Genomic DNA, 15,315 nt, shown 5'->3' on the forward strand with positions numbered 1-15,315 from the left:
GCACCCAATTTGAATTTCTCCATTGTAATTGGCTCCCAATTGACTTTGACTTGCAATTGGCTCCCAAACTGCTCCTGGTGCTTTCAATTGCTTCCCAATTTTAATTGTTGACTTTGACTTTGAAATTGGCTCCCAAACTTCTCCTTTTCATCTCAATTCAATTTGATCTCCATGTCTTCTTTGAATCGGTCCCCAACTTGAAATTGCATCCCACACTACAAAAATTGCATCCCATACTACAAAAATTGCATCCCATACTACAACCTCAATTGGCTCCCAATTTCAATTCCCAATTTCAATTCTACATTGGCCCCCATCTTGAATTGATTCTCATGTGAAACTTGCTCCCAATTTCAATTGATTTCAATTTCTCTGAAACTGGCTCCCAAATTCAATTGCTTCGAACTAGCTCCCAATTTCAATTGCTATGAAATCGGCTCCCAATTCCTTTGAATTGGCTCCCAATTTCAATTCTACATTGGCCCCCATCTTGAATTGTGAAACTTGCTCCCAAATTCAATTGCTTCGAACTAGCTCCCAATTTCAATTGCTATGAAATCGGCTCCCAATTCCTTTGAATTGGCTCCCAAGTGCAATTGAGATCCCAATTCCTTTGAATTGGCTCCCAAGTGCAATTGCATCTCAATTGCCACCCAAGTGAAATTGCTTCCCAATTTCCACTTGTAATCGGGCGGCGCCCAAAGCTTAAACGAGCGCCCAACTCCATCAGATTAATTTAATTTGGCTTCTCAAATTTTACCTTGTAAAATTGTTAATGGTGAGTTTCGAACTTGAGCCATTTCGCATAATATATCAAGCATCATCCACTTCGTCCGTACAGCTTTTGATTAAATCTCCAATCATATTTGATGTACTCTTTTCTTTCCATAGATGCTTGATCTCCAAGTCAATTTCATGCATTCTTCCAACATTAATTTTCTTCACGAAAATTCTTCTGGGATATCTTCTTTGAGTAGCATTGACGTGAATTATTGTATCATTCATCTTCTTCTTCAATTTGTCATTTTCTCCAGACAAATTCTTGATTTTCGGATTTATATCTTCTTCTTCTATTTTCATCCATCTTCCTCTGTTTTTCTCTTTTCATAATTAAATAATTTTCCGATCATGGTCTAAGACTCTACTAGACCTATGAAATAAAATTGGGGGATCTACAAATACAAATTTGGCATATCAAAACCATTACACTTTATTCCTAACAGAGTGTCATCCTAGCTGCAGCCTAGATTCTTAAAGTCTAATTCTTAACTTTCTAAGTATGTAAGCACCTAGAGTTCAAGCTTAATGTCACAAAGTCTTATCCTAAAGGCATTGTCCTAGGGTCGAACTTAGGCTCTGATACCAACTGTAACACCCCTGAATTTTGAGATATTTAAAACTTATAAAATAAAGGCAAATTCATTGATCGAATCCCAAACAGGGCATAGAGCTAACCATAAGTGTCGGGGTGTTATGCCACACCTAGGTTTGAGAAACTAGGTGCACAGGCTAAGTTAACTAAGCATCATAAAGTCTTAATTCAATATTTAAATACAATCCCAAGGCACACAGGCCAACTACTAAGCTAAGGATAATTAATCTAAGTCCAAGGCTCTGACTAGCGTGCTTCGAGGCTAATGCTCATTACCTGAAAAACATTCGGTGTAACAACCGTCAGTGAATAATGCTGGTAACCCACTCCAACTCGTTAAATACAATATAGGTAGATATAAGAAACTCATTTTGAAACTGGAATACATATATTCTTACGAGACTCTAGTTTAAATCCAAGACTACGACTCAAGGCATATCAACAGACTTAATATCATAGGATAATCATAAGAACTAACAGGCACCCAAAGCATGCAATATAAGATATGACAGTCAGATAAGCATACAAGTAATAAGTAGAGGCAACTCAGGCATTCAATACAATCAATTAGCAAGTAGTCATCAAGCACATAATTCATCCTCCAACCTTATACCAAGTTCCAACCTTGTAGCTCCCCTCCGTCCTTATATCAGTTCCAACCTATACCTCCAGGCTACCCTTATATCACCACCCTTATGCCTCCGGGCAATTAAATACCCCCACCGACAAACCACCTTTCAACCACCAACATATCAAGATGGTGCCGCAGTGCCATTCAATGATCTGCACCTCTAGTGCCACTATCAAGGGGTTAGCGCATATAGCTCTAACATGACACCGCAGCACTTATAATCTGACCCATGCTCTACGGCAAGCAAGTCTAAGGTGGGTGTGTGCCTTTAGCACAGTCACCGCTATGGCCTATACCTTTAGTACAATGACGGGGCACAAGTGGTGCCAACCGCCAACAATTCATTTCCACCAATCACAATCTCATCATCATCATCAGTCACACTGGCCATTGCGCAATGACCACGATACTCATCATCATTCAATCAATCAACACACACACACAATCAATAACAATCAAGACATAACAACAACGACACGTACTACACATAAAATCATAGAACGGTATTCAAAATATCAAACGGGACTCATACACGACAAACGGGGTACAACAGGACACAACGGGACACGGGGAAACAACAAACGGGGGAAAACATCACGAACCATGACTAGTTTCCAGCGGGTGGAGGACCACCCGCCGGCGGCGACTCACTGTTTCAGCAGGTTCCCTGCGGGCAGTCGCCTGCCCGCTGGAACAGAACACACGGGCAGTGGGTAGGTGGCGGGCACCCATGCCCCCACTACCCCCTCCCCCCCCCCCCCCACTGATACACAGGCAACTTTTCAATCTCGAGATCTCTTGTGGAACTCGAAACCATATCCCGTAATTAAAGGCCGTAACACTAGCTGTCACAAAGGTTCTTTTTAGAGAGATGATGGAGTGTTTGGAACTTAGGGTAGAATGAGAAAATGAAAGGAATGACTTGCTAGGGATAGCTTGAACAACAAATCATAGGTGAAAGGTCACTTTTACCCTTACTAAGGTTGGAAAGACAAAAGGGTAAAGGTACAAAACATAAGGCATAAGGTACACTTGGTTGACTTAAGAGAGTAGTCAAATTCTAGTCCCTCGACTATTAAATTTCAGGATTTTTAGGAAGGGATTACCTAGGAAGACTAGGATTAATTCCTTAATTAATCCCAATTAGCATTTAGATTGGAGTGTCACAAGTACAGTGAAATAAATCTAAGAGGCCTCTTTTTAAAAAAAAAAAAAAAAAAAAAATCTCCTATATATTTAACTACTGCATGCCAAGACCTTGTGGTCTTATGGCACCCGGGTTGGACTCTCATTTGGGAGGTTATGAGTTCAAGGCTCAGTGGAGGCGTTATTGGTTCTTTGATACTACACTATATAATAGAGTCAGTAACAAAAAAAAAAAAAAAAAAAAAAAAAAAAAAAAAAAAAAAAAAACACACTTGTAATTTGTGTCAAGCATTTTTGTAACTCCTATCCAAATTAATAATTAAATTGTATTACTATCAAACGTTTATCACTATATCAAAAACTATAACTAGTAGCAAATGTTTAATTTTATTTTCTTATCCTGATAAACCGACATCATTTTTTAGAGATAGTGTGTTGGAATTGGCCCTTCACCGGCCCCCGCCCAACAATTCTCTATCCTGTGAGAGGGTGCTGGACTTGGCTCTTAATTAACTGCACAATTTTTTTTGCTATTTCTGGGACGACTCGAGACTCGAACCCCGTGACCTAATTAATAACTCTGATACTACTTGTTAGGATCAATCGTTTACCACTACGTCAAAAGCTATTGCTAGTTGCGAATGCACAACTTTTTTTTTCTTATAGATCATCATCACATTTTCGGGAAGTAGGATGCCGAACTTGGCCCGCCTCCGCCCAACAATCCTCCTAGCCACCAATTTATGGACTTAGACCCTTTACTAATTTCCGTCCAACAATCAGTATTGTGTATGTCAGAGTTATATATGGTGGGTTTAGTTAAGATAAAAGAAAGAGTTTTTAGCTTACATGTCTTCAACGTATTTCGAAGCCAACATGATGGTGGCAATGAGGAACCTGTGAACATTTGTGGCCGTGATTTTGAACTTGGGGTGGAGATGGGAGAACCTATCTATGTAGACATAGGAAACCACATAAACTGATGGTCCAGCTCTGGTGTACCTGAAAATTCTCTCCAGATATGATTGGATGCTCATATCTGGGGTTCCATGGCACTCAAACACCCTTGTTCTGCCATCCTTTGGGAGACCCCAATTGGTGAAACTCTTGGAGATTCTCTCATTCCTAGTTAGGATCCTCTCTATTAAAGAAGCAAGGACTGAGATCACTAGTGGGGTGTTTGAATCTTGTTGGATCCGGTGAGGTTAGCATTTGCAGGTGAGGTCGTGAGGCTCAATCTTGTACGTTTATTTGCATCTTTGAACGTTCCAGATTTAATGTAGCATATGGCCACGTGCGCTAGGTTATTTGTAGAATTAAGGGCATTAATGTCTTTTTGTTTATATCTTTATTAGGCTGTAGTAATTACTTACCCGATTTTATGGGCTTGTGCAGGGTTAATTATGGTTTAAATCGGATGTTAGGATATTTAGAATATTTTTGTCATCTCTTCGCCTACTCTCCTTTGCGTGTGGCATTTCTTCTCCCGTAAGGTCTTTTGGCATCTTTCGATCTCCTCTGCATTGCGTTTCTTCTCTATTCGGTCTCTTTAGGCAAGTGCCGACGCCAGTCCTCTTTGCCTGTGCCGTTCTAGCAATCGTCATGGCGAGTTCTACCAACAAGCGGTCCAAGCGTCAGAGGGGTGGGTCTTCTGGTTGCATTCCAGGTATTCCGATAGCCGCGTTGGTTTGATTGGTGTTTTTACGTTTATTTGTTTTTTGTACTGATGTTGCATGTCTACGGCGAGACCAATGCCGGCGGGGGTTTTTGGTCTGTTAGTTTCCGGGCTGTGGGGGTGGGTTTTTAGCCTGGTATTAGGGTTTATTTTTCGGCATTTTTTCGGGGTTTATTCAGTCTAGTGCTTTGCTACTTTTTTTTTTCGGGTAATGGCATTTTCTGAGCTAGGAGAACTTTTGCACGGACATGTTTTTCGCGGGTTTAGGGGGGAGGGGGATGGGGGGTCTTGTTGGGGTTGATTGGCGGTGCAGTGGGTAGGGTTTCGGCAAGGGAAGTGTGAGTTGTTGGGTTTATGTAATTTTTTGTTTTTTTTTTTTTTGGATTCTGTCCGGCATGGGGGTAATGGTTTTTTTTTTTTTCCTTTTTTTTCTGCATTTGGTGTGTTCAGCTTCTTTATTTCCAGTTGGGGGGGGGGGTGTTGTGTGGTTGTGGGGGGATGGTGCTGGTGTTTTGTGGTGCTCCGGGATGGCGTTGATGGGTGGGGGAATGGTTTCGGTTCCCGCCGTTTGGTGTTTTTTTTAGGACTTTATTTTAGTCGAGGGGGGGGGGGTGTGTGCTTGCACTAATGTTAGGTAGTGGTGTGTGCGTTATAGGATTTCAGCGTCTTTATCGTTCATTTGTTTGGTGATTAATTCAGTGTTTTTAAAAAAAGTTTACATATTTTTTTTCTGTTGGTAGCAATATTGAATTGAAGTGTATGCTATGGTTCTTGGGTTTGTGCGTAGAGGTCTCAATTTGTACTGTTGTTATGTTGTTTTAGTTTGTGTGGTATAAGTTCAATTTCGGTATAAATAGGATTTTGAATTTCACATTGATTTTGGTCATTGGGTTTGTTTAAAAAAAAAAAAAAAAAAAAAGTGCACCTTGTTTTTGGGATTCTCCATTTTGGTTTTTCTTGGTTTTTGTTTACATGCCATCTATTATTGCTGTGTGCATTTCACTATTATGGTGCGTGCGAAATAATCAATTGCGTTATTTTTGTCTCATTTGTGTCATCTATATAATTTGTCACGGTGTGATATTGGATTGAAGTGTATGGTATAGGAATTAATTGGTACAGTTGTTTCGGAAATGCCATGTTATTTTCTTATGTGTGGTATAAGTTCGATTTCGTTATAAATAGGATTTTGAATTTCACTTTCATTTTGGTCATTGGGTTTGTTTTTAAAAAAAATTAACTATAAGTGCACCTTGCTTTTGAGATTCTCCATTTAGGTTTTTCTTAGTTTTTGTTTATAAGTCATCTATTATTGCTGTGTGCATTTCACTATTATGGTGCGTGCGAAATAATCAATTGCGTTATTTTTGTGTCATTTGTGTCTTCTATATAATTTGTCACGATGCGATATTGGAATAAAGTGTATGGTATAGGAATTAATTGGTACAGTTGTTTCGAAAATGCATGTTATTTTCTTATATGTGGTATACGTTCAATTTTGTTATAAATAGGTTTTTGAATTTCACTTTCATTTTGGTTATTGGTGTGCTTCAGAAAAAAAAAAAAAAACAAAAAAAACAAAAAAAAAAAACACAAGTATAACTGCACCTTGCTTTTTGAGATTCTTCATGTAGATTTTTCTGGGTTATTGTTGACACGTCATCTATTATTGTTGTGTGCATTGCACTATTATGGTGTGTGCGTCTTAAGCAATTTGTTTAATTTTGTAACTTTTGGGTATTCTATCTATATAATCTGTCACATTCATTTTCTTTTCTCTATTTTTAAAATTTTTTTGGTGGTAGAGTAGACAATACATACTCTGTGCAATAGTTCATCTAGGTTTGTTCTTTTGTATTTTTGTGGTGTGCAGTGCATTGTTATGGCATGTGCGAATTAACTTGCTGGTGAGTTTGTTTCATCTTTTATTTTTTGTGGCTGGGAAAGTTATCTTGTTTGATTGTCTTCCTTGTAGAGAACAGTTCGGAGGTGTTTGTAGCCCCTCCTGGTGCAGGATCGCCTACTGGTCAAGTAGTTCCACCAGTTCCCCCCATCGCGGTGTCTACCCCTGCTCAAGTACAGCCGCTCTTGGATGGTGTGCAAGTGGGGTCTCCACCAGTTGCCCCCGTCGCGGTGTCTACCTCTGCTCAGGTACAGCCGCCTTTGGATGGTGCGCAAGTAGGTCCGGTGGGGATGGTGTGGTTATATTCCTATCTCTGAACATTCGTGCATCACCAAAGCATTTAGTTTCGCAACTGAAGCGCTTTGGCTGCTGAGTAAATTTGATCCCTCGAACATGTGCGTGCGTTTGGAAAATGGGACAGTAATCCCGGTCACAGAGAAGGATGTGCATGCCACTTTGGGGTTGCCTTGCGGAGGTGTGGTTATTACCAAAATACTTAAAGATGATGTGAGCGACACATTGAAAGAATGGCGGGCAAGTTCGAAACTTGGGTCGCATTCCGTCAACCAATATTTCGTACCAACAAGAGTAACATCCATACCACAGTCCTTTACTTTTTCTGTTTTCACCGCTGGGTTCTGCACTGCACACACCTATAACATATGATTTGTATTTGAATACATATTACAGCACACGTCATCATTAAATCAATGCACTCATTAATCTTCATGTGGTTTAATAACAATATATAATTATCCATAACATCTCGTCTAACACCGAATTCCGAAAATCATGCACAAATAAAATATCGATATACACGCTCTCACTTTCAACAAGTTATAAGTTCATTACACATATATTCAAAATTAGAAGGTCGTTCAATTCTTTTGGCTGATCAGTACCTTGCACAGGCTTAAAACCTCCCGTGCACACATCTCATATCAAACATTACGGGGCTAGATGAAAACTCCACCCATTCACCAACTTCTTATATATTTTGTTTTATCATAAATAAAAACCTATAACCTCATTTGGCACAAACGTCTAAACAAGGGTCCAATAACACTTTATAACAAAACAGAGGTCGCGCTGCATACAAAGCAATTTTAAACACACGTCGTACCTATGTTACGTAATGCTAATTATAAAGCTACAATTTAACGTAATGCAACCACATTTCACAATTCCCGCACACACCAACATATCCCTTTTCTAATACTGGGTAGTCATACCTACACTTCACCTTTTGAAATCAGTCCATTTCACTCCGAGGGCATGGAGTTGCACACACAAGATAGAACTAACAAACGCACTCACTAAACCTACAAATTGCACAGACTTACGAACATACTCCAATTCAAAACCAGTTCGAATGCACATATTTGTCGCCGTATTCGCCATTCACGCGACTGGAAATTAGGACTCCTTCAATCTCTTTCTGTTCACGATGGGTTTAGTACAGCTCTCAACACAAAATTAATGATATCTATTACCATTAATATTTCATCTATTCAGATGGTAAATATTACGGTTTATTTGTAACCAAAAATAACACCAATATGGTTTCAAAAAAAATTAATAATATAAAATAACAACAATATTAGAATTACTTCTTCACCCTTATGTTTAAAATACTACCTTAATTACATTACAATTCTCTTTCAATCTCACCCTTCTATTTGTAATGATTTAAGGGATGAGATGAGATCTTATAATCTCATCCATCTAGGTGACCTCATGGGAACCGGAGTCTATATATATATATATATATATATATATATATATATATATATATATATATATATATATATATATATATATATATATATATATATATATATATATAGGAACTACATGTAGTATTAGCCTCGTTTTTATTTACAAATCAAAATGATTCGTTTACACCAACAAATCATTAAAACCAACGAATTGCATATCAACCTGAGTAATATTCGGTTCCAAACGTACGTAACATTCAAATTTCCCAACTTGCTTTCTACCAAACTAAAATAATATTTATAACTCCACAACTCCAAATATTATTTAAGTTTCATGGTAGTACATCTGAAACATTAATCTTCATTACTATATAAATTTCCAACATTCCTCCTCCATTTATATAGTAAAAATTAATACTTTACTAAGATAAATCCAAAACTCATGCATAAATGAAAGTGTCTTAGAGATTGAACTTTCACATAGTGTTATATGCGTTACATTAATTTGGATTGCAGTGATGGACGAACCTTGAATCACGCAGTCTCTTTGAAGAAACGTAGATATAACACACACAAGTTTTACAGTCATTACAACTCACTGTAACTTGACACTATAAAGGCCATGTGTCCGTATCCATTAATGAGCACGTACCAAGTAAAGCCCAAACTTGTTTGAAGCGGCCACACTTCATGCTCACAGAGGCTAATCTTTTAACTCATGCACTGCATCTTGCATTTTTTCAAAAGATCAGTTAAGAGTAAAAACTCATCCCTACTACAATGCAGAACCAAGCATCACCTTTTCTTTGGATACATTTTTAATTAAACTTTTGATGCTTGCAAATCACAAAATGAAGTACTCATCTACATTGAACTCAAGGTCTAACGTAATAACTTAGACGTGAGTTGAGCTTTCCTTCACTTACAATTTTAATTTAGGCTTTCCGTATCCCTTCCGATGAACCATGTCCCTTGCAAGGACTCTTGCAAACGGATCCGTTAAAACCGGGACCGTACAAAGTCCAATGCTACAACACAATAACTTAGGAGCTCCCGCACATAGCTATATCTCATGCCTATGTGTCTTAACTTGCCATTATAACTTATTGTTATATGCTTTGGCCAGTGTAGTAGCACTGTCATAATGTACTAAAACTGGTGACATCGGTTTTGGCCAAATCGGAATCTAAATAATCAGATTCCTTAGCCAATCAACTTCTTGCATGTCAAAGCCAACGTAAGAAATTCAGATGCCGTAGTTGAAAAGGCAACTTTGCCTTTAGAAATCCATAAAACAACACATCCTCTAAGCAGAAATATTCATCTACTAATTGAGGAACAAGTTTCATGATTAGACATTCAACTGACATTAGAAAATCTTACAGGATGGAAATCTCTATTAAATATACTAAACCATAATTAATGGTTTTATTCAAGTATATCAAAATTTCTTTTAATCACATCCACTTAGCCAACTGAACATGATGATAGATAGAATTTTAATATTCTATTAATGAACTGGTGAAATAAAATATTTAATTGATTATACCGGAACCCACTTTATAGGTTCCTAGTCAATAAATATTTATATCCTGCAAATTCTAAAACTAAGAATTTCTCTCATCATGTTGAACTTATTAGCAGTGAGAACTTCTTAAAATAAAAATTCAACCTCCTCCATTTGAGACATCATCAACTTTGGAGAATAAACCTCCTCCATTCAGAGAACATCAACTTTGGAGAATAAACCATTTTGATTTTAAGCTTTTAACTTCTCATGTTTCTTCTAAACTGAAGAATCATACCAACTTAAATCATAATTCATGATTTAAATTTAAACATTCTTTTCACTGCTAACTGTTAGTCATACTTAGATAAACTAGTAAACTTTTTGGCTTTCAGGATTTTAACGCATTCTCAATATGAGAAACTTTGTGTTAAAGGCATTCATAAATTTTATAATTTCATTATGCATATCTCATGCATAAAACTTTCTGCATTCCATAAAAAATATAACAGAATATTTCAAAGACATTTATGACTTTATCAAAAATATTAATAACATAATATTTCAAAAGCTTTCACAAGGATAAAAATCATCTGTGTGCTTAAATAATTAATAATTCCATGTATGACATTGAAATTATTTCCAACATACAATCATTAGACATTGTAACCATGCAAAAGAAAATAACACATTGATAACACCAAATTAATTCAAATTTGGCAGATTTACAGCACCTCAAGATCCAACATATTATATATGTATCTTGTATACTATGCATGCAACCGAGACAAAGTCTCAATATAAAAATATTTATACACATGCATAAAAATATCCTTTTATTTAATAGGCTTTACAAAAACTCAAAAAAGTCTCATGCAAATCTTCTAGACATAATCCAGAACTAAACCAGTAAGTAAAATAAAAATGTACGTACTTGCCGAGGCTGAGACAAATATATAAAAGGTACTGTACTGATCTTATCCTGTAACTTGTATCTGCCTTGATAATCCAACTCTCCCGGCCTTTGATGCGCTAAAACCATTCACCCCACCGTGGAGAGAACATCTCTTCTCATGCCAATTAAATCATGGCTAACAAAATGATTTATTTAAATAAAATCAATTTACACATCTCACTAATCATCTTGGCAAAATTTGATATGCCCATGATTTTGAGTGAAAACGGAAATGAAACTTCATAGCATGTATTCAAACCATATGTACAACATGTACATAGCATGCCATGAACACCATGCAAAACTGCACGGAAATCTTCTTGTACAATAAACAATGACAAACCCAAAAGTGATTTCTGTCATCCTCCCTCATCAACAAATTCAGAATCTCATTCTGAAAATATTACCGTGATGAGAACTTATTCTTCCATGCCTGGCATCTTGCCTTCAAAACTTTCAAGGCAAGACCAATGATCACAGGTTTATAACTTTAAAGCTTATAGATTGTTGGAAAAAGGGCTTGTAATCTGTAATACATTTGAAATACAACAAAAATATAGAATACAACAGGGAACAAAAACTAGATCATTTGATATCTTCAGGCGTGTAATCACTTTCCTATAAGCTTTAAATCTCCCTCTATAAAAGCAACAAGGTTCAAGATTTAATCTTATGGGATACAAGAAGATAATGAAATTCTCAAGTTGCTTTGTTTGAGAATTTCCTATAGAGATGTAAGCCTGTGAAGTATCTCAGTATACTGCAATTTTATTGCATGTAAATTCCCTCTCCTTTCCGATGTCTTCCCTTTAATATTTATAGATAAAAATCTAACTGATTGGGAGAAGTTACATGGAAGTGGTTATAGCAGTTTCAAAACTAACTTCCATCAGATATATCTTAAAAGATATATTAGACATGGGAAAATAAATAATATATAATATATATTATATATATTCATCATATTTCTATGCATGTCCCCATGCAAAATAAATAATATATAATATATATATAAATATATGTTACTGCTTTCGTGTTGCATGCAGCAAACCAACACGAACCTGTACCAAATAATATATAATATATATAACTATTTGTTTGTTTCGTCAATACAACGAACCTGTATCAAAAAGGCTTAAAACGAATCCATTTATTCGTTAAACCAACAAATTAAACAAAATGCTATTTAACTCATTTACCGATGAATTCATGCAACCCGAATCCATTTGTTTCATTAAAACGAATTGTTCATCCATTCGTGTTCAACGAATTGTGCATCAATTCGTGTTTAACGAATTGTGCGTCAAACTCGTAATTAACAAAAAGCCTCGATTTGATACCACCGAATTGATTCTTGCATTGATTCGTTAAAATCAATGATTCGTTTACACCAACAAATCATTAAAACCAACGAATTGCATATCAACCTGAGTAATATTCGGTTCCAAGCGTACGTAACATTCAAATTTCCCAACTTGTTTTCTACCAAACTAAAATAATATTTATAACTCCACAACTCCAAATATTATTTAAGTTTCATGGTAACACATCTGAAACATTAATCTTCATTACTATATAAATTTCCAACAAATTTCAGCATTCAATTACCATATACAAGTTACAAATTAAAAGAAGTAATTGGTGGTTACAGGTTAATAACATTGCAACCATACTAGCGTACATAATAATTTTTAACAAAACAATCAGAGATTATTATTTTATCTTAGTTGTATAAAATTAATCTTTATTGAGGAACAATTCAAGAAAAGTGAACTTGCATCATTAGTTTTCAAAAAGAGAAGTTGTTGTAAAAAAAAAAAAAAAAAAAAAAAAAAAAAAAAAAAAAAAAAAAAAAGACACTGATTCAAATTTTATGCTAATTAAGAATCTTGCTAGTACAGTGAAAAAAATCTAAGGGGGGTGTATTCAATCATGACTTTTGTAGAGTTTTAAAGACTTTTAAAATGATTGATTTTAATAAACTTTGATTGACTTTCATAGAGTCGTTCAATACTTTTTAAAATTTTATAAGACTCTATAAAAGTCTATATAAATAACATTCATAGACTTTTATCAACTTTTTATTTTAAAAAGTCTACAAAAGTCATTGAAATTCTAAATTAAATACATCCCTACAAACTTTCAATGATTTTGATTCTTAACAATTATAATTTTCTTACAAAACATTTATAGTATATCATAAAATTCTTCTTATTATATAGTTCTTCACCCAAATCTAATATTAATAATATATATATATATATATATATATATATATAAATTATACTTGATATATTGCTAGGTACCACGCAAAGAACTATTATTTGCAATAGCAATTTGAGACAGCAAACAACATCAATGTGCTACTGTTTGCAACCATCAAATTGTTGTTGCGAACATACAGTAGTTCGCTATTCGTAGTAACATGTTGTTAAAAAAAAATAATAAAAAATATATATTACGAATATAAACATAAAAAGAATAAAAATCAAAATATATACGTATTTATATGAATATTATGAAACATATACTAAAATTTGACGATAAAATATTTGCTTTGTTAATGTATTTAGGGAGAATTAGAGAAAGTTAAGGATAAAAAATTCAAAAAGCTTAGAACGCTTGTAATATGTGTAAAATGTAAGATTTATAAATTTATAAAATAGTAGAATGTACAAGCTATGCAAAATATCACAATAATAGACGATGTGTGGTGTCGGCATATCGTGTATTGTGGTGTGTTTGTTTGGATTTGATTTGTTCAGCACATCTTAAAGTCCTCTCAATTTGATACCCTCCTCCGATGCTCACTTCTCTTTCCAAATGGCAGCAATAGCTGTGGAACACACTTAGGTTCACATGCATTTTGAATCCCATCAGGAACAAAAATTCAATCTCCAATCTGTTCATCTCCTTGGTTGTCAACCCACCCACTCTTGCAAAATAAGCATTTTTGTAACTCCTGTCCAAATTAATAATTAAACATTGTTAGGATCAAATTAACGCTTATCACTATGCCAAAAATTATAATTAATAGTCAATGCATAACTTTATTTTCTCATTCTTATAAAACGTCATCACATTTTGTAGAGACAAGGTATTGGACTTGGCCCTTTACTGGCCTCACCCAACCATTTTCCCCGTGATCTGGCTTTAATACCACTTGTTAGGATCAAACACTTACCACTGCTAAGAAATATAGCTAATAGTGAATGCATAACTTTATTTTCTTATCGACCATCATAACATTTTCGAGAAACAAGATGTTGGACTTGGCCCTTCACCTGCCTCCTCCCAACAATCTTCCTAGTCACCCATTGATAGACTTAGACCCTTTACTGATTTTCGCCCAACAATCAGTATTGTGTGTCAGAGTTATGGTGGGTTTAATAAAGATAAAAGAAAGAGTTTTTGGCTTACATTTCTTCAACGTATTTAGAAGCCAACATGATGGTGGTAATGAGAAGCCTATGAACACTTGTGGCAGTGATTCTGAATTCAGGGTAGAGGTGGGAGAACCTGTCTATGTAGACATAGGAAACCACAAAGACTGATGGTCCAGCTCTGGTGTACCTGAAAATTCTCTCCAGATATGATTGGATGCTCATGTCTGGGGTTTCATGGCACTCAAACACCCTTGTTCTGGCATCCTTTGGGAGACCCCAATTGGTGAAACTCTTGGCGATTCTCTCATTCCTGGCTAGGATCCTCTCTATTAACGAAGAAAGGACTGAGATCACTAGTGGGGTGTTTGAATCTTGTTGGTATGTGTACAAGTAGAGATCATCCCTAAGCTTTCTTGGGGAAATTGAGTTTTCAGGAGAGGCCATTTTCTGGTGGAAGGAATATAATGAGAGATAGCTAGCTAGGATATGATGGTTCGATATAATTTTTGATTTGAAGGAATTTATTTATATAGGCCAAGCTCTCTGGTGCCTGGTAGGTGGTGATCACCACTTTATTATTCTATATATGTTTAACTATTTGAACTGGCCTGGCTGTATTGGCATGGTAATCTAGTCATAAATCCCCCCTACCCCTATTTATTCAATAATCTTTTTAGTCTTTAATATATTAGTTCAAAATAAAACTATACATACATACATATATACATACGCGCACACACACAATGAATCAGGTGACAAGCTTTCCTTAGGTGAAAAATAGGGTTTAATTCCATACATTGATCCAGTCCATATCAAGGGTCAGAACGAAGCTATTAAAAAAAACAAAAAAAAAAAAGAAAAAAAACAAAAAAAACAAAACAAAACGCGGTGCCATTATGGTAATTTTGTGTAAGTTAATTTTTTTTTTTTGTCTTTCATTACATTTATTTCCTTCCTGCAGAGCTCAATGTTGCTCTTCATAGCACAACGTTGTGCCTTCCAGAGCACGCTTATGTGTCTTT

At 35.6% G+C, this 15,315-nt stretch overlaps 2 protein-coding genes across 2 annotated transcripts; both read right to left on the reverse strand.

Moving 5' to 3' along the window:
* Window positions 1–3,994: 3,994 nt before the first annotated feature.
* Window positions 3,995–4,753, reverse strand: LOC109157620 (cyclin-U2-1-like). Its single transcript, XM_019305472.1, has 2 exons — window positions 4,609–4,753; window positions 3,995–4,290 (listed from the first exon to the last, which is right to left on the reverse strand). The coding sequence occupies exons 1-2, from the start codon at window positions 4,751–4,753 to the stop codon at window positions 3,995–3,997; spliced, it is 441 nt and encodes a 146-aa protein (XP_019161017.1).
* Window positions 4,754–13,537: 8,784 nt separating this feature from the next.
* LOC109157632 (cyclin-U2-1-like) lies at window positions 13,538–14,840 on the reverse strand. Its single transcript, XM_019305483.1, has 2 exons — window positions 14,328–14,840; window positions 13,538–13,869 (listed from the first exon to the last, which is right to left on the reverse strand). Exons 1-2 carry the CDS (start codon window positions 14,735–14,737, stop codon window positions 13,599–13,601), a joined length of 681 nt encoding a protein of 226 aa, XP_019161028.1. The 5' UTR covers window positions 14,738–14,840; the 3' UTR covers window positions 13,538–13,598.
* Between the last annotated feature and the right edge of the window lie 475 nt (window positions 14,841–15,315).

This window comes from Ipomoea nil, unplaced genomic scaffold (assembly GCF_001879475.1).
Source record: "Ipomoea nil cultivar Tokyo-kokei standard unplaced genomic scaffold, Asagao_1.1 scaffold2791, whole genome shotgun sequence".
Classification (NCBI taxonomy): domain Eukaryota; kingdom Viridiplantae; phylum Streptophyta; class Magnoliopsida; order Solanales; family Convolvulaceae; genus Ipomoea; species Ipomoea nil.

Bases quoted from the DNA above. Each gene is read 5' to 3' on its own strand.
- LOC109157620 (XM_019305472.1), bottom strand. From the start codon at position 4,753: ATGACGATTGCTAGAACGGCACAGGCAAAGAGGACTGGCGTCGGCACT. The intron at 4,291-4,608 runs GTAGGCGAAGAG...CTTCTTTAATAG, and splicing joins AATGCCACACGCAAAGGAGA to AGAGGATCCTAACTAGGAAT.
- LOC109157632 (XM_019305483.1), bottom strand. From the start codon at position 14,737: ATGGCCTCTCCTGAAAACTCAATTTCCCCAAGAAAGCTTAGGGATGAT. The intron at 13,870-14,327 runs GTAAGCCAAAAA...TAATTTGGACAG, and splicing joins TCTAAATACGTTGAAGAAAT to GAGTTACAAAAATGCTTATT.